At 34.0% G+C, this 19230-nt stretch overlaps 1 protein-coding gene across 1 annotated transcript in view; it reads left to right on the top strand.

The window, feature by feature from the left end:
• The window catches only part of LOC111153247 (S-phase cyclin A associated protein in the ER), a 491788-nt gene that overhangs the window by 135960 nt on the left and 336598 nt on the right, over window positions 1–19230 (top strand). The window contains exons 16-17 of the mRNA XM_022512152.1: window positions 9360–9515; window positions 16171–16313. Coding sequence (XP_022367860.1) covers window positions 9360–9515; window positions 16171–16313 — 299 coding nt within the window. The remainder of the gene's footprint in view (window positions 1–9359; window positions 9516–16170; window positions 16314–19230) is intronic.

The raw sequence follows: 19230 nt of genomic DNA, 5'->3' as shown, positions 1-19230 counted from the left end.
TTTTTTTCATATATACTTTTTGTGAATTCGTGGAGTAAATTGTCATCTCAAATTCCTTCTTTTTGTGTACACAGATGGTTGAAAATAAGTCATTGTTTAGTTGATAGCGACCATTACTGTAGCCTGGTTTATTCAGAACCTGATTTTATCTTAGATCTTGGTGTTATTCAATATATAAAATTGGCTTTTATTTTCAGTTTCTTAATGGTGTCACTGATTCATTTTCAGTTATAACATCCACTCATAATTACAGTTGATTTTAATTTTCTCATGAGGAAGATATCGTTTTCCTGATTTATGGCGGTAACCCTTTTCCCTTCTGCTGTGTCTTCTTGCCTGCTCTTGGAATTTGCCTCATCATTTCTTATGTCTTCTCCTCTGCTTTTTTCTTCTAGATTGCCTACTTGTGTACTCCCAATTGTGCAAATTGTCTATTCTGTTCTTCTGTAAATCTTCAGATTCCTTGGAAAGAGCAGGCTGACCCATTTTCTATCACCTTGTCATCCATATTTTCGTGAATTCTTTGTAATACCATTTTCCTCTGTGCTATACTGCATTTGCTTTTCAGAATGTTATTAATAAGTTTAAAAGGCTATTCTGATTTTTTCCATTATGCACACTGTGAGGTACCTTTTTCTAGAGTATGCTGCACTATCTTGATTTTCCTTCTGCTTTTCTAACTAATCCTTTCCTATCTTCCCTTTTCGTTTTGCTGCCTATGTTTTACTGACTTTCTCCACTTCACTTGTTCTTTTCCTTCAGTATCACAATCATTATCATTGCTTCAACTCTTGTCTCTCTAGTGCTCCTAGATTTGCATCTTTAGCCCCATCCCCTCAACTAATTTTTATATTTTAAATTTCTTTTGTAATTCTAGTTTAATTAACATATAGTGTTATATTAATTTCAGGTGTACAATGTAGTGATTCAGCAATTCTATACATTGCTCAGTTCTCATCACCTATTTCACTCATCCTCCTTCCCAACTGCCCTCTGGCAATCACTGGATTGTTCTATTTAAGAGTCTGTTTTTTTGTTTCTCTCTTTTTGCTTTGTTCCTTTTTTAAAAATTCCACATATAAGTGAAATCATATGGTATTTGTCTTTCTCTGACTACTTTCACTTAGCATAATACCCTCTTGATCCATCCATGCTCTTGCAAATGGTGAGATTTCATTCCCTTTTTATGGCTGAGTAATATTCCATTGTGTATATACACCACATATTCTTTACCCCTTCATCTATCAGTTGACATTTGAGTCACTTCCATAATTTGGATATTATAAATAATGCTGCAGTAAACATAGGGGTACATATATCTTTTTGAATCAGTGTTTTCATATCTTTGGGTAAATACCCAGAACTGGAATTACTGGATTGTATGGTAGTTCTATTTTTTTTATTTTTTAAGGAACCTCCATACTGTTTTCTACAGTGGCTGTAACAATTTGCATTCCCATGAACAGTGCACAAGGGTTCCTTTTTTTCCATATCCTCTCCAACACTTGTTGCTTCTTGTGTTTTTGATTTTAGCCATCTGACAGGTGTGAGGTGATATCTAATTGTGGTTTTGATTTGTTGACCATCTTTCTGTAATTTTGTTGGCCATCTGTATGTCTTCTTTGGAGAAAATGTTCATGTCTTCTGCCCACTTTTTAGTTAGCTTATTTGTTTTGGGGTTGTTGAGTTATATAAGTTCTTTATATATATTGGATATTAACCCTTTACTGTGTATGTCATTTGCAAATACCTTCCCCATTCAGCAGGTCATCTTTTAGTTTATTGTTTCCTTTGCTTTGTAGAAGCTTTTATTTATTTATTTTTATTTTAATTCCAGTTAACATAGAGTGTAATGTTAGTTTCAGCTATATGATGTAGTGATTCAATACTTCTATACAATACCTGGTGCCTGTCATAACACATGTACTACTTAATCCCATCATCTATTTAACCCATCCCCCCAACCAACCTCCTCTCTGGTAACCATCAGTCTGTTCTATGTAGATAATAGTCTGTTTCTTGGTTTGCTTCACTCTTTTATCCCCCACCCCTTTGCTCATTTTTTTAAAAATTACACACATGAGTGAGATCATATGGCATTTATCTTTCTCTGTCTTATTTCACCTAGCACAATACTCTCTAGTTCTATCCATGTCATTGCAAATGGTAAGATTCCATTCTTATGTATAACTAAGTAATATTCCATTCTCTCTGTGTGTGTGTGTGTGTGTGTGTATCTATATATCTATATAGATATATAGATACACACACACACACACACACACTACATCTCCTTTTCCTTTCATCAGTCTGGTCGTCTGGGCTACTTTTGTAGATAATGTTGCTGTCAACATCAGCATGCATATATCCCTTTGAATTAGTAATTTTGTATTTGTTGGGTAATACCTAGTAGCACAATTGCAGAATTGTAGGGTAGTTCTATTCTTAATATTTTGAGGAACCTCCATACTGTCTTCCACAGTGGCTGCACCAGTTTGCATTCTCACCAGCAGTGTAAGAGGGTTCCCCCTTCTTTGCATCATTGCCAGCACCTGTTATTTCTTGTTGATTTTAGCCATTCTAACTGGTGTGAGGTGACATCTCATTGTAGTTTTGATTTGTATTTTCCCTGATGATGCGTGATGTTGAGATCTTGTTATGTGTCTGGGCCATCTGGATGTCTTCTTTGGAAAAATGTCTGTTCATGTCTTCTGCCCATTTTTAAATCGAATCACTCATTTTTGGGTGTTGTGTTTTATAAGTTCCTTATATATTTTGTATACTAACCCTTTATCAGATATGTTGTTTGCAAATATCTTCTCCCATTCCATAGGTTGCCTTTTAGTTTTGCCAAATATTTCCTTCACTGTGCAGAAACTTTCTATTTTGATGAAGTCCTAATAGTCTATTTTTGCTTTTGTTTCCCTTACCTGAGGAGGCATAGCTAGTAAGAAGGTGCTATGGCCCATGTCAAAGAGGTTACTGCATGTAATCATCACTAAGATTTTTATGGTCTCACATTTAGGTCTTTAGTCCATTTTGAATTTGTGTTTGTGTATGGTGTAAGAGTGTGTTCCAGTTTCATTCTTTTGCATGTTGCTATCCAGTTTTCCCAACACCATGTGTTGAAGAGGCTGTGTCTTTTTTCTACTGGATATTCTTTCCTGCTTTGTCCAGATTAATTGACCACATATTTGTTCACTTCTGGATTTTCCATTCTTTGATCTATGTGTTTGTTTTTGTGCCAGTATCATACTGCCTGATCAGTACAGCTTTGTAATATAGCTTGAAGTCTGGAATTGTGATGCTTCCAGTTTTGCATTTCTTTTTCAAGATTGCTTTGGCTATTTAGGGTCTTTTGTGGTTCCATACAAATTTTAGGATTGTTTGTGCTAGCTCTGTGAAAAATGATAGTGTTATTATGATCGGGGTTGCATTAAATGTGTGGATTGCTCTGAGAAGCTTTATTTTTATTTTTAAATTTTTTAAAATTTAAATTCAGTGTTGTTAACATATAGTGTATTAGTTTCAGGGTGCTTTGAGAATCTTTTAAATTTGTTGTATTCCCAGTAGTTTATTTTTGCTTTTGTTTCCCTTGCCTCAGAAGACATACCTAGAAAAATGTTACTTCAGCTGATGTTTGAGAAAATGCTGCTTTATTTTCCTCCTTTAAGATTTTTATGATTTCATGTCTCATATTTAGATCTTTAATCCAATATGAGTTTATTTTTGCGTATGACGTAAGAAAGTGGTCCAGTTTCATTCTTTAGCATGTAGCTGTCCAGTTTTCCTAGCACTGTTTATTGAAGAGACTGTCTTTTTTCAATGTATATTCTTGCCTCCTTTGTCAAAAATTAATTGATTGTATAATCATGGGTTTATTTCTGGGCTCTTCTTTTGTGTTCCCTTGATCTGTATGTCTGTTTTTGTGTCTGTACCATACTGTTTTGATTTCTACAGTTTAATATTATATCTTGAAATCTGAGTTTGCAATACCTCCAGTTGTTCTTTTTCAAAATTGCTTTGGCTATTTGTGGTCTTACATGGTTCCACACAAATTTTAGGATTATTTATTCTAATTGTGAGAAAAACATTCTTGGTGATTTGATAGGGATTGCATTAATGGGTAGTATGGATATTTTAACAATATTTCTTCTCCCAATCCATAAGCATGAGTATCTTTCCATTTGTTTGTGTCATCTTCAGTTTCTTTATCAATGTTGTATAGTTTTCAGAAGGTCTTTGACCTTTTTTGCTAAGTCTGTTCCCAGATATTTTATTATTTTTGGTGCAGTTATAAATGGGATTATTTTCTTAGTTTCTCCTTCTGCTACTTTATTATTAGTGTATAGAAAGCAACACATTTCTGTGTATTGATTTTGTATCTTGTGACCTTACAGAATTCATTTATCAGTTCTAGTAGTTTTTTTGTGAAGCATTTAGGACTTTCTATATATAGTATTTTATTATCTACAAGTAGGGGATGTTTTACTTCTTCCTTACCAATTTCTTTTTCTTGTCTGATTGCTGTGGCTAGGACTTCCAGAATGAAAGCAATGAGAATGGACATCCTTGTCTTGTTCCTGATCTAAGGGGAAAAGCTCTCAGCTTTTCACCATTGAGTGTGGTGTTAGCTGTGGATTTTTCATAGATAACCTTTATTATGTTGAGGTGTATTCCCTATAAACCTACTACTGTTTTTAGAGTTTTTACTCTATGGATGTTGTACTTTATCAAACGCTTTCTTTCATCTGTTGAAATGATCATATGATTTTCATCCTTTTTCTTGAGGGGTGTATGAAGTTGATTGATTTGTGCATATTGAATTACCCTTGCATCCCAGGAATAAATCCCACTTGATCATGCAGAATGATTTTTTAGTGTATTGTTGGATTCACTGATATTTTGTTGAGGATTTTTGCTTGTGTGTTCATCTGAGATACTGCCTTGTAAGTCTCTTTTTTTTGTAGTGTCTTTATCCAGTTTTGGTATCAGGATAATGTTGGCCTCATAGATTGGATTTGGAAGCTTTTCTTACTCTTCTTCTTCTTCTTCTTCTTCTTTTTTAATAGCTTGAGAAGTATAGGTATTAACACTTCTTTAAATGTTTAAATTTCATTGCTGGTAATCAGTCTGTTCAAATTTTCTATTTCTTCCTGATTCTGTTTTAGTAGATTATAGATTTCTAGGAATTTATCCATTTTTTTTATGTTGTCCATTTGTTCGCATATAATTTTTCATGGCATATTCTTAAAATCCTTTGTATTTCTTTTGTGTCTGATTTTTTTGTTTCTGATTTGGTTGAAAAAAAATTTTTTTAATGTGTCCATCTAAAGGTTTATCAATTTTGATGATCTTTTCAAACAACCAGCTCCTGGTTTTACTGATCTCTTCTATGGTTTTCTTAGTTTCTATTTAATTTATTTCTGCTTGTAATCCTTATTGTTTCTTTCCTTGTACTGTTCTGTTTATTTTGTTTGTTGTTCTTTTTCTAGGTCATAGGTATAAGTTTAGGTTGTTTATTTGAGCTTTTTCTTGCTGCTTGAGGTAGGCCTATATTGTAAACTTCCCTCTTAGGAGAGCATTTGCTGCATCACAAAGATTTTGGACTGTTATGTTTTCACTTATCTCTAGGTGTTTTTTAATTTTCTCTTTGATTTCTTGGTTGACCCATTCATTGTTCAGTAGCATGTTATTTAACCTCCATATTTTTCTGTTCTTTCCAGAATTTTTTCTTGTGTTTGATTTCTAGTTTCATGGTGTTGTGGTTGGAAAAGATGCATGGCATGACTTCAGTCTTTTGGAATTTGTTAAGACTTGTTTTGTGGCCATAACTGATGTTTGGATTCAGTTATCTATTTCTTGATGATTGTATTCATTGGAACTCATCAGGTCACTGCTTCTGTCTCCTGGACTATCTGCTTCTCCTGAAATATGTATTTCAGATAATGGTATCACTAATTTCCCATTAACTTAGACTTGGGAAAGTTCTGATCATTTACTTTGATTCACTGTTGTTGTGGTTGTTGTTGTTTTGAGTAATTCTTTTGTATATAGCAAAAAGATAAGCTGATCTTTTTGACTTCTTCCCCCATTTCCCATGTATATACTCAGCTGCAGATTCTACAGTTCTTTAGTCTCTCATGTGTTTTTATCATAACTGCCACCAGGTGTTTTTTTTTTTTTTTTAATCTCCCTCTTAAATATTTGTAGTTGGTATGCTTGCCTTTTTTTCCCTTTTCCCTTTAAATTAATCTTTCTGCAAGATATTATTGTATTACCTCTTTGCTCAAAAACCTTCAGAGACTTTCGTTTATCTTCAAGTCTTAGTATAAATGCATTTCCCTAGCTTTCTTTAATATTATTTTATACTAAGAGTAGTAGCCATCATTATTATAGAAATAGTTTGTTTTCATTTTAAAGAACTGAAGCAATATAGCAAGAGCAACTCAAAATTCCACCTCAGAAATAGCCACCAAAGACATATACCTAATGGCAAATACTGTCCAGACATCTCTCTAGAATAATGTTCAGATGGCATGAATATGTAACTTAAAAAAAAATAGAATTATACTATAAATGATACTTATGAATAAGAAGTATTAAACTTGATTTTATTTCCATTTTAAGAGATGGAAGTAAAATGGCAGTAAAATTGAGGGAATTTTTGATTTGTAATAAATGTTTCTTTCTCACAAAAGGCATTGTTTTAATAATTTCTTTTAAGGTTATGAAAATTATGAAGAATTCAGAGTTTAGAATGCTTATATTTACTACACTCTATTTCATTATATAAAGCTTTGAGGAAACTAGCACTACCATTTCTTTCTATTGTCCTAATCTCCTCCCAACAATTTTTCATAGTTTTATTGTTTTTACATTGTTAAGATAGATAACATTTATACTTTGTTCTGAAATTATAAATTCCTTAGTGTAGTTTTCCTTCTGTATATAAATGGACTTACAGCTTCACTCATTCTCTATTTATGAGTTGTTTGTTTTGACTTGTCTCTGGTTGGGTGGATTTTATTAACAAGTGATTTTGTCAGGAAGAACTTATATATGCTCTATTCCTTGAGTTCTTCCATATCTAAGGCTGTGGGATTTCTGTCTGAATACATTTTTGCTAGAGATCAGGTTCATGGTTCATAATGTTTTTCCTTCAAAATTTTGTAGACTTTATTTTCTTCTAGCATTAACTACTTCTGGGGAGAAGCCTGAGGCTATACTGAGTTTTCCTCCTCTCCTTCTTGTAGGTGATTTGCATTTACTGCTTGGAAGCTTAAATTTATTCTTCTTCCTTAGCATTTTATAATTTAATAAGATTTAATAAGGATATTCTTGGTATTAAACATTTTTTCATGAAATAACATGTGCTCTTTCAATTTTCAGTTTGCTTTCTTTTTTCCCCCCATAGAAAGTTTTCCATATTATATGTTGGAATATTTTCTTTTGTCTTTTTTGTTTTCAAAGATTTTACTTACTTATTTAATTATGAGAGAGTGCACATGAGTGGAGAGGGACAAGTAGGCTCCATGTTGTGTGTAGAACCTGGAACTGGAGGCAGGGCTTAATCCCAGGACCCTGAGATCATGACCTGAGCTCTAAACCAAGAGTCCAGTGCTTAACTGACTGAACCACCCAGGTGCCCTTTTCTTTCTTAACTATAGATATTATTCATCCTTGTATTTGGCCATCTTGACCTGTTCATTACATTCAGAGCTTATTACTTATACATAAATTTTCATTTTAGTTCTGCATTAACATTGTTAATGCTATGTTAGCATTACATAATGTTAATGTTAACATTAAGACTTGCCTCTATTAGTGATATCATTTTTTGTCATTTTTATTTGCTCCATGCTTTTTCTAATTCAGTGATAGAGTTAATTTTGTCCTAACTTTGCTTCCTTAGCTTTCTAGTCTTTTATTGTTTTGTTCTCTTACCATTTTTTTGCACCTTTAAATTCAGGGCTTTTTTTTTTAACTTCTTTTATATTAAAAAGTTTGCCGAGGGAGTTTTCTGGTTTTCCTTTGGTTACGTTTTCTTCTAGACTGGGTTTTTTATTTTTCTGTTAACTTCTGTTCTGTTTACTTATTTATAGCTTTATTGAGATATCATTGACATATTGAAATTGTATATATTAAGGTTTACAACATGATGTTTTAGTATACACATACATTGTGGAATGATCACAGCCTAGCTAATTAACATATCTGTCACCTCTACTTAATTACCATTTATGTGTTTGCATATGTGCTGAGAAAATTGAAGATCTATCTTCTTAGCAGATTTCAAGTATTTTTAAGTGTCATCACCATGCTGTACATCTCTAAAACTTACTCATCTTGCATGATTGAAACTTTGTACCCTTTGACCAACATCACAGTTTGAAATTTTTACCCAACTTTTGCACACTCTTCCCTCTAACTTTAGTTTACTTATTTATTTTGTCTATAGCATTAAGTCCCATTCCTTTTTCTTTGATCTTGATTATGCTTAACATGTGAGCCCTAATGTAGTATGATTCCTTTTCCTTGAGTATAGCTGTTTGTCTTATACTTTCAGTACAGTTTGAAAGATGGTTATGTTATTATCCTACTTTAAAAAGTGACCACGTGGCAAGGGGGTTGGGACATCTTTGTTAGACTTATATTCAAACTGTCTTGTCTGAGATTTTTTAACATGTCTCATGATAGGTTTTATTCCACCAGCATGGATTCCTGGAGTCTGTACTTCTGTCAGAGTCAGTCTACCATTTCACTGTAGTATGCCTTCACTCTGGCTTTCAAAAATGAGAAATCTGATCCCAACCAACTCTTTCCAGCTTTATCTTTCACTAAACTTTACTCATAAAAACTATGCTTTCTAGAAAAACTTGGCTAGTAAGTATCAACATATGTGAAGTTGAGGATGTCATAGATATTTTACTACCTTGTTCCTAATTGTCACTTATTTGCTATATGTTGAAGAAAAATGATTTATTGCTTATTTTAAGTTTGCTTTCCCAAGTTCATTAGAATAACATGTATGTACCTATTTAAATCTTAATATAATTTATATAATTGCAAATTGTAATTAATTAAGTAGAACTTTATGTTTTTTTAAGAATCTTGATTTCTTAACTTAAGATCTGCCACTAAAATATTTATTCTAAATCAATTCTTATGCCTTTGGGTTTCTTACATACACTGGATTACTATCCATTTTTGAGGCAAATATTAAAAGAAAAAAGCTGTTTTGTTTTATGCCTTATTAGTTTATATTACTATCAAAGACTGCTGTTAGGTTTCTTATTTTTGTGGTGTGTCTTAGAATTAACTTGATTTGATACTCACTTTCTTTGTTTTTATTGAAGGTAAATGAAATTGCCTTCATAAATACCCTTGAAGCCCAGAATAAGCGCCATGATGTCTTATCAAAATTGAAGGAATATGAGCAGAGGCTTAATGAGTTACAGGAAGAACGTCAGCGAAGACAGGAGGAGAAACAAGCACGTGATGAAGCTGTTCAGGTAGAATTTTATTTGGCAAGCAGTTATTGAACACCTGCCATATCCTAGGCTCTGAGCTATGTGCTGAGGATCTAAAAAGGATTAAAACCTAGTCTTGACCCAAGGGTGCATGGTTTGCTACAGCATTCTGGAAACATGAAGTCTGATTGCCAAAAGACAATGTGTATTCCTTCAGATAAGATAATCAGTGTTTTCATCAATACGGAGCAGTCATAGAGTTTGAATGTCTAGTCTCAACCAGGTGAAAGACTAAATTGCTTTGGACAGATTATTTATTTTTTGCTAATTGTGTTGCATAAGAATATTCTCCTACCATTCCACACAAAAGGATTGTGTTTGAACCAGTATATGTAGCCTTATAGATCTGGGCAATCTTTATGCTCATGACAAGGAATACCTGTCCTTTATTGGGCAGTATCATCGGATACTTTTGATTGCTTAGCTTTTGTCCTCTGTGGTTAAACCCCAATTTAGCTACCATTTCAGGATAGGAAGAAAGGTCAACACATAAATTGTACTGATATTTATAAACTGTTTTAGATTTTGACCATAAGACTTTATGGCGGTAGATAGTCTTGCCCATAAGACTTTATGGCAAGTGTGCGTTCTGAATTCAAATTATATTTGTGTCAAAGACTGTATTAGAAAAATAAATGTTTTTAGAGGAGGAGGATTTTTTTTTTTTTTTTGAGGTAGAAAACATCCTCAAATGTGGACATTCATCTAGATGTAAGATTCAAGCTACATTTTCTTCACACTGAAAAGATGGTATGACTCCAAATTTGCTTTTGAGTAGAGGTCCACAGAGAGATTTTGAGGCCACAGAAATACTCAATTTTGCTTAGAAAGAAGATGATTTCTCAGGGCTATATCCATGACTTGGCTTTTCTACTCAGATTGCAAACCAAGTACAGTTACCATCTCTTTTATTGGTTGCTATGGCACATTTAGACCAACACTTAAGCAAGTGAAGTAGTGTAGGAAATACATGATTATGACATATTTATTCATACACATATAAGCATATACATATATATAAGCATACACACAAACACACACCCACACCTACACACATTTTACCTTTTACAGCCAGGGTTTAGAAAAACTAAAAAAGAAAAGAAATGAACACAAATTTAATTTCACTTTGCCTTGGAAAAGGATATATTTTACATATATATGTGCATGTACAAATACACATATATATATGTATATGTACAAGTACTCATATACAGCCGTGTATATGTATGTATATATATTTGCTGTATATGACTCTTATATGGTTATTCAAATATAATGACATTGTATGATCATTCATATATTGTTTATGATTATGCAAATGAGTATTTTGATCTCTGTTCTGGACTGTTTCTGCTTTGCTGTTTCTCATCTGTGTCATGATTTGTCAGCAGCAGCCAGAGTAGGCCAAGCCCACATGGGATGAGAAGGCCAACCTCATGGGCTGGAAGTACTACTTACATGGTGATTTTTCTGGGTGGCATGGGTTATCAGAGTGGGTGCAATGGCCATGACTCCCAGAGAAGTGTGGCAGGCTGTTCACTTGTAGGGCAGCAAACCGAAAGCTTGGGCTGGAAGTCCAGCAGGGAATCCAGTACCAGAGTGGCCTTTGATGTCAAGTGTTGGTGCACGTTTCCATCTGGAACCTTGACCACCTGCATGCCAGCTGCAAGGGCCGCCTCCACGCTGTTAGGAGTGTCTTCACAGACAAGGCACATTTCCTTGGGAAGAGGAGGAAAAAACCTCTTTTGCACAGGCTAGGAAAAAGGACTTGACATTTAAAAAAATTTTTTTTAAATTTTTTTATAAACATATAATGTGTTTTTATCCCCGGGGTACAGGTCTGTGAATCTCCAGGTTTACACACTTCACAGCACTTACCTAGCACATACCCTACCCAATAGGACTTGACATTTTTGATGTTGGAAAAGTTCACTGATAATATATAGCATATATATAACTAAAATTTTTTTAATGTGTAGTCATTACTAGATGTGCAAGGCACTAATGCCACACATTCTTGAGATAAAATAATATTAAGGTCCTCTGTCTACTTTCACTACTTTAACATTTTAGCATTCCCTTAAACGGTTACAGGCAATTGTGAGCCTTCTTTTTGTAGGTAAAATACTAAGAATTATACTATATTCTCAATTTGTCATTTTTCTTATGTAAATTATTGGTTAGTTTGAAGTCCAATTTCTTTAGATATTCTGCCATTCCTTTTGCCCTAATCATTTGAATTATAGGCCTAAAATGGTAGGGATTTGTATTATCCATTCTTAGGCTGCCATAAACAAATCCCTGACTATAAAGGAAAGTATGTGAGTGTTTCAGAGGTTTCAGAAGGCTAAGAATTAGACATCTTTCTAATTCATTATTTGTATGTGATTAGATTTATAATGCATATTATTTTATAAAGTTATGCTTCATTTAACAGATAGTTATGGAACTCCTGTCCTGTATGAAATGCTTATGTGGGGTACCAAGTTTCTTTTATTTAAAAAACTTAAATTTTAGAAAGGAAAATAGTAGCTGAACTTACCGATTTTGTTCATTAACTATAGTTACCAATTATCTTTTTCCATTAATTAAAAACAAAAATTGAAAGACTGAATACTGTTTGAAGTCCAGTTATTTCTTCTTATACATTGTTGGAGTATATCTTGCATACATGAATAAAATCAGCAAGTTGATGTTATATGGAGTCAACTTGGCTACATTGCACATACACATAAAGTATATATATACACATATATTATTTATAAGACCATTTTATAATTTTTGAAAGTATATTTTTAAAGCTTTTGGTTTTATAAAATATGAAGTGAAAAGTTCTGGTTTAGATTTTTATATTTAATGCCTAAGCCTTTTGGATTTTATTGTGAAACGTGTTTTCAGACATAATACAGATTTTTTTTAAGCTTTTCTTTTAATTTCAGTTAACATACAGTGTTATATTAGTTTCAGTTGTACAATATAGTGATTCAACAATTTCATACATCACCCAGTGCTCATTATAAATTCATAAGTGCCCTCCTTAATCCCCACCACCTATTTCACCCATCCCCCCGCACTGGGTACCCCACCCATCCCCCCGGTAACTATCATTTGGTTCTCTGTAGTTAACAGTCTGTTTCTTGGTTTGTCTCTTTCTTTTTCCTTTGCACATTTGTTTCTAAATTCCCACAGATGAGTGAAATCATATGGTATTTGTCTTTCTCTGACTTATTTCACTTAGCATATACTTTCTAGCTCTATCCATGTTGTTGTAAGTGGCAGAGTTTTATTCCTTTTCATGACAGAATAATATTCTGGGATGTGTGTGTGTGCATGCACGCGTGTGTGTGTGTGTGTATACCACATCTTCTTTATCCATTCATCAGTCAGTGGACACTTGGGCTGCTTCCATATCTTGGCTATTGTAAAGAATGCTGCTATAAAAATAGAGGTGCTTGTATTCATTTGAAATAGTGTTTTTCTGTTTTGGGGGTAAATACCCAATAGTGACATTGCTGGATCAGAGGGTAATTCTATTTTTTTTTTAAAGATTTTATTTATTTATTTGACAGAGATCACAAGTAGTCAGAGAGGCAAGGAGAGGAGGAAGCAGGCTCCTGGCTGAGCAGAGAGCCCGCTGTGGGGCTCGATCCCAGGACCCTGAGATCATGACTTGAGCTGAAGGCAGAGGCTTAACTCCCTGAGCCACCCAGATGCCCCATGAGAGTAATTCTATTTTTAACTTTTTAGGAATCTTCATACTATTTTCCAGAATTGCTGTACCAGTTTGCATTCCCACCAACAGTGCAAGAGCAAGGCTTCCTTTTTCTCCACATCCTCACTGACCCCTGTTGTTTCCTATGTTTTTGATTGTATTCATCCCCATTCCCCAGGTAGCTCACACAATCTCTCCCTGGCCACACTGATCTAGGTTCTTCTAACTATTACTTATACAGCCTTGTGCAAGTCATTTTGCCTTAGAGAGCCCCAGTTTGTCGTGATGTGAAAACTGCTTATATGAGTAAGGACTTAGCTAAGTGTTTAGCATAGTAAGTGCCCAATAAGTGACAGAAAAAAATAATAAAGCGGTTCCTGTTTAGAGAACACTGAGAAGACATGAATACTTCTAATACGTAATTACACTGACAACAGTAACTTCATACCTACAACAAACCCTATCTACCCCAGTGGAAGAAAATCTTTTTAAATTCGTAAGCCAGAAAGTCCCTACTTATTTTTGTTTTGGGGTTTTTTTTTTGGTGGGTAGGGGGGTCCAGGACAGGAAGGGACTGGGAATTAGAGAGAATGCACTGATTTCAGGAAGGTGTGTGTGGCAGATTACAGACTGCTGGAGACATGCGGTTAGGTTTTTAAATATATTCTTTATGTCGGGTATACTATATACAAACTGGTTATAGTTATTTTACAGTACTAGGTAAGCATAATATGTGGAAACTTGTGTTGCTCTCTAAGATCTCAAAAACTCTTTAAGACTAAAAACAATTAAATCTGGCACAGAAAATTATCTCCAATAAAGAAAATCTAAACAAAAGAGTTTTAAATTCAGATTTCTTTGTTGTTAAAAATGTCTGTATTGACAGCCTATGGAATGGGAGAAGATACTTGCAAATGCCATATCTACAAAGGGTTAAAATCCTATATATGTATCTTATAAAACTCAATACCCGCAAAACAAATAATTAGTATATCAGCAGTACATGAAAATATGTTCATCATTACTCAGTGCCAGGGAAATATAGATCAAAACTACAATAGGATATCACTTCACACCTGTCAGAATGGCTAAAATCAACAACACAAGAAACAACAGATGTTGGTGAGGATGTGGAGAAAAAGTAATCTTCGTGCACTGTTGGTGGCAATGCAGACTGGTGCAGGCATTCTGGAAAATACTATGGAGATGCCTCCAAAAATTAAAAAATGGGGGCGCCTCGGTGGCTTAGTCTGTTAAGCGTCTGACTCTTGATTTCATGATCTCAGGATCATGAGATCAAGCCCTAGTGTGGAGCCTGCTTAAGGTTCTCTCTCCGTTTCCCCCTCTTTCCCCACTCACTTTCATGCTCTCTCTAAAAAAAAATCCCTATGTTTATAGCACCATTCTTTACACTAGCCAAGATAAATGGAAGCAGCCCAAGTGTCCATTCACTGATGAGTGGAAAAAGATGTGGTATATATACCTAAAATGGAATATTCAGCCATAACAAAGAATGAAATCTTGCTGTTTGCAATGACATGGTTAGAGCTAGACAGTATAATGCTAAGTGAAATAAGTCGGAGAAAGACACCATATGATTTCAGTCATGTGGAATTTAAGAAACAAAGGCGCTGAGGAAAGGAAGAGAGACAAACCAAGAAACAGATTTAACAATAGATAACAAACTGATGGATACCAGAGGGGAGGCGGTTGGGGGGATGGGTGAAATATAGGTGGTAGAGATTAAGGAGTATATTTGTGTGGAGCACTGGGTGATTAAAATACAAATAAAAAAAGATAATAGAAATGAAAAATAATATCATTAAGAGAAACTGGAGATGTAATAATATATACACTTTCCATGAAGAAAGAATAATAATTTCAAGATAGTCTTGATATTTACCCATAATGCTGTATTAGTAAATATGGAGGTTAATATGTTTAAAAGAATGCTGAAAGACATTGGAGATAAAAATGTCAACATGTGATTTTAACAAAACAGAATATTAGGAGCCATGATGGAAACAAAACCTCTAAAAACATGGTAGAAATTTTTTCTTAATTATATAACAAAAAGTATCCTCATATAACAAGTGTATATAAAATGCCAAACAGAAAAAATAAAACTACATGCACATAAAAAAAAAATATATCAGTACAGCTAGTAATATGGTGATAGTCAGCAGTGTACTCCTCGTAGGCAAAAATATACATAGGACATAGTATTTTGATTATCTTCTGCCTTGATGATGATAATTACTGAAAATTTTCAATATGCCAGGCCCTCTCGTAAGTATTTTTTATGCATTATCTCATTTGTTCTTCAGAATATCTGAAGACATTAGTAGTATTGTTATTTGTCTTCCAGAAAACGAAGGCACGTTTATAATATACTGAGACTAGTGTTCCTGAGCCAGTAAATAATAAGGTCATGAAACAAAATCAGGGAATCTGACCCAGTGCCCACTCTCTTACCCACTGTGCTGTATTATGATAGCTCTTTATCCTTGTCACAAGCCCTCCCCCCACCCCGCCCCTTAACTCCTTCATGGGTGCTTAGTTCAGAAATTTGTTAACTACACTTTTTCATCATGTTCTGGCATTTCTGAAATCATCTGTGAATATGAGGGTTTAGAAGTGATTAACCACAAAATGCATGTTAGGTTCTCACAGAGTATAAATAACATAGTGTCTGCTTCAAGGAGCATTTATTCTTATAATTATGTATAACACTGATAAATGACATATGAAAACCACATATCACTGGTACTTATTATTTTTTTTTAATTCTGAGAAGCATACCTAGTAGCAAGCCAAGGATCTACTTGGCTTGACATATAAATTTATGTCAAAATGGTGCCACCTTTAATTATTTTCACTTTACACTTAATTCTAATATTTTAAAACTTTTCTTTCTGATTGTAGGAACGCAAGAGAGCTCTAGAGGCAGAACGGCAGGCCCGTGTAGAAGAATTGTTGATGAGAAGAAAAGAACAAGAAGCCCGAATTGAACAACAGAGGCAAGAAAAAGAAAAAGCCCGTGAGGATGCTGCGCGAGAAAGAGCTAGGTACCTCATTTGCTATTATGATTTTGATCCTGATGAACTTGATGTCATGAGTGGATATTCAAATCATGTCTAAAAGTAAAGCCATTTCTTGTCATGTAGATTTTTAAAGAAATAGTCACAAATACAGAAATGTACTGAATTTCAATTTCCAGGAATTATGTGATTGTACTTAAAATAGAAACCTTTTGAATCTTCCTACTGAATGAGAAACTTGGTATTTCAAGATTTTTTGATTGCAGAAAACAGAATTTGATACTGGCTAGCTTAAGCAAAGAGAGTTTTTGGAAAATATTGGGAGTAAAAGTGATAGGAAGTTAGAGGAACAAGCTTGGAAATGGTAGGTGTCAAAGGCTAGGTCACAAGAGCACAGTGGTGGTCTTTTGATGGAAGCAGTCTAGTCAGCATATTGCCACTCTGATTATGATAAATGACCTTCAGCCATCCCTACATTTTGAAATCACTTAAGATTCAAAGATCCAGGAAAAGACATTTAACTGGCTATATCCAAGTTGTTTTGGTTGCTCTACACCTAATAATATATTTTCTGACCTCTTAATTGTGGCAAATTTAGTGCATGTGAGAAGATAGCTTTTTGTGGTTTTAATATGCTTTTCTAGTTGGCCAAGATTAATAAGGCTGAGCAACTTTGCTCATACTTACCAACTACACAAATTTTTTTTTTTAATGTAAAGTGCCTATTTAAATTTTTTGTTCCTTTCTCTATTGGAATATTTTCTTCTTGATATTTGGGAATTATCTTTACTAGATACCAATTCTTTGTCAGATACATTTGTTGCAAATATTTTTATGGGTTATTGGTTGTCTTTTTACTCTTTATGATGGCTTTTAATTAACATAATTCCTTTTCTTAGTTTTTGTTTAAACTCCAGTTAGTTAATATACAATATAATATTAGTTTCAGGTGTATAATCTAGTGACTCAGCACTTCCCTACAACACTTGGTACTCATCACCTACTTAATCACCCCCCCACCTGATTAATATAATTCTTGATTGCAACGCAGTAAAACTGAACAAACTTTGTGATTTGTGCTTTTTTTTATCTTGTTTATGAAATCCCTTCCTCTCTGGAGTCATTAGATATTCTTCAAAATGTTGTAGTTAAAGAGGACACGTGTTGTGTTGAGCACTGGGTGTTACATGCAACTAATGAATCGTTGAACACTACATCAAAAACTTACGATGTACTATATGCTGGCTAAATGAAGAATGGAGATGAAAAAAAACCCAAAATGTTTTGTTTTGGTGTTTTTTTTTTAATAGTAAAATCATTATCTACTTAGAATTTATTTAATTGTATGGGTTGAGATAGGAATCCAATTTCATTTTTTTTCTCCATGTGGAGAAATTCTAATTTAGGCATCAATTTTTTCCCTACAAATCTATAAAATTTCTAATATAAATGAAGCTTCCATGTATGCATGATTCTGTAGGCTCTATCTTCTGGTCCAGTGGTCACTTTTTCTATCTCCTACCTTAATTCTCAAAGCTTTACCATAATTCTTGGTATCTATTAGTATCCCTTACTTTATTTTTTATTATTAGGACTGTCTTGGCCCTTTTGCATTTCCACTATTAGATTCAGCTTGCTCAATTCTATATTAAAAAAAGGAAATTGTAAAAATTTTGTGATTTTTGTTTGTTTTTGTCTTTTTTGACTTTCAGGTATAGAATATACTGATTCAACACTTATAAACAACACCAGGTGCTCATCACAACTGCCCTTCTTAATCCCCATCACCTATTTAATCCATTTGCCCCACCCATCTCCCCTCCTATAATCATCAGTTTGTTCTCTGTATTTAAAAGTCTGTTTCTTGATTTTCTTCTCTTTTCCCCCATGTTTGTTTGTTTTGTTTCTTAATTCCACATGCAAGTGAAATCATATGGTTATTTGTCTTTGACTGACTTATTTCACTTAGCACGATACTCTCTAGCTCCATCCACTTGGTTGCAAATGACAAGATTTCATTCTTTTTTTTATGGTTGAATAATCCATTGTATATATGTACAGCACATCTTCTTTATTCATTCATACATTGATCAACATCTGGGCTCTTTCCATATTTTCGCTATTATTGATGATGATGCTGTAAACATCAGGGTGCATGTATCCCTTCAAATTAGTATTTTTGTTTGCTTTGGGTAAATACCTGTTAGTGCAATTGCTAGATTGTAGTGTAGTTCTATTTTTAACTTTTGGAGGAACCTCCATACTGTCTTCTATAGTGGCTGCACCAGTTTGCATTCACACCAACAATTTAAGAGTGTTTCACTTTTCCATATTCTCGCCAACACTTGTTTCCTGTGTTGTTCATTTTAGCCATTCTGACAGGTGTGAAGTAATACCTCATTGTAGTTTTGATTTCTGTTTTCCCTGATGATGAGTGATGTTGAGCATCTTTTCTTAACGTCTGTTGGCCATCTGGATGTCTTCTTTGGAAAAATGTCTATTCATGTCATGTCACAGATACACCATTTTTAACTGGATTATTTGGTTTTTGTGTGTTGAATTTTTAAGTTCTTCATGGATACTGGATACTAACCCTTTATCAGATATGTTCTTAGCAAATATCTTCTCTCATTCTGCTGTTTGCTTTTTGGTTTTCTTGATTGTTTACTTCACCTTGCAGAAGCTTTTTATTTTGATGAAGTCCCAATAGTTTTTGCTTTTGTTTCCTTTGCCTCGGAGACATATCTGGTAAGTTGCTGTGGCTGATGTCAGAGAGATTACTACCTGTGCTGTCCTCTAGGATTTTGATGGTTTCAGGTCTCACTTATAGGTCTTTAATCCACTTTGAATTTGTGTTCATATATGGTGTAACACAGTGATCCAGTTTCATTCTTTTGCATGTTGCTGTCCAGTTTTCCCAATATCCTTTGTTGGAGAAATTGGT

The sequence above is a fragment of the Enhydra lutris genome, unplaced genomic scaffold, assembly GCF_002288905.1.
Source record: "Enhydra lutris kenyoni isolate GAN:26980312 unplaced genomic scaffold, ASM228890v2 scaffoldscaffold31, whole genome shotgun sequence".
NCBI lineage: Eukaryota > Metazoa > Chordata > Mammalia > Carnivora > Mustelidae > Enhydra > Enhydra lutris.
The sequence above is the reverse complement of the archived record's forward strand: the minus strand, read 5'-3'. Positions and strand labels throughout refer to the sequence as shown.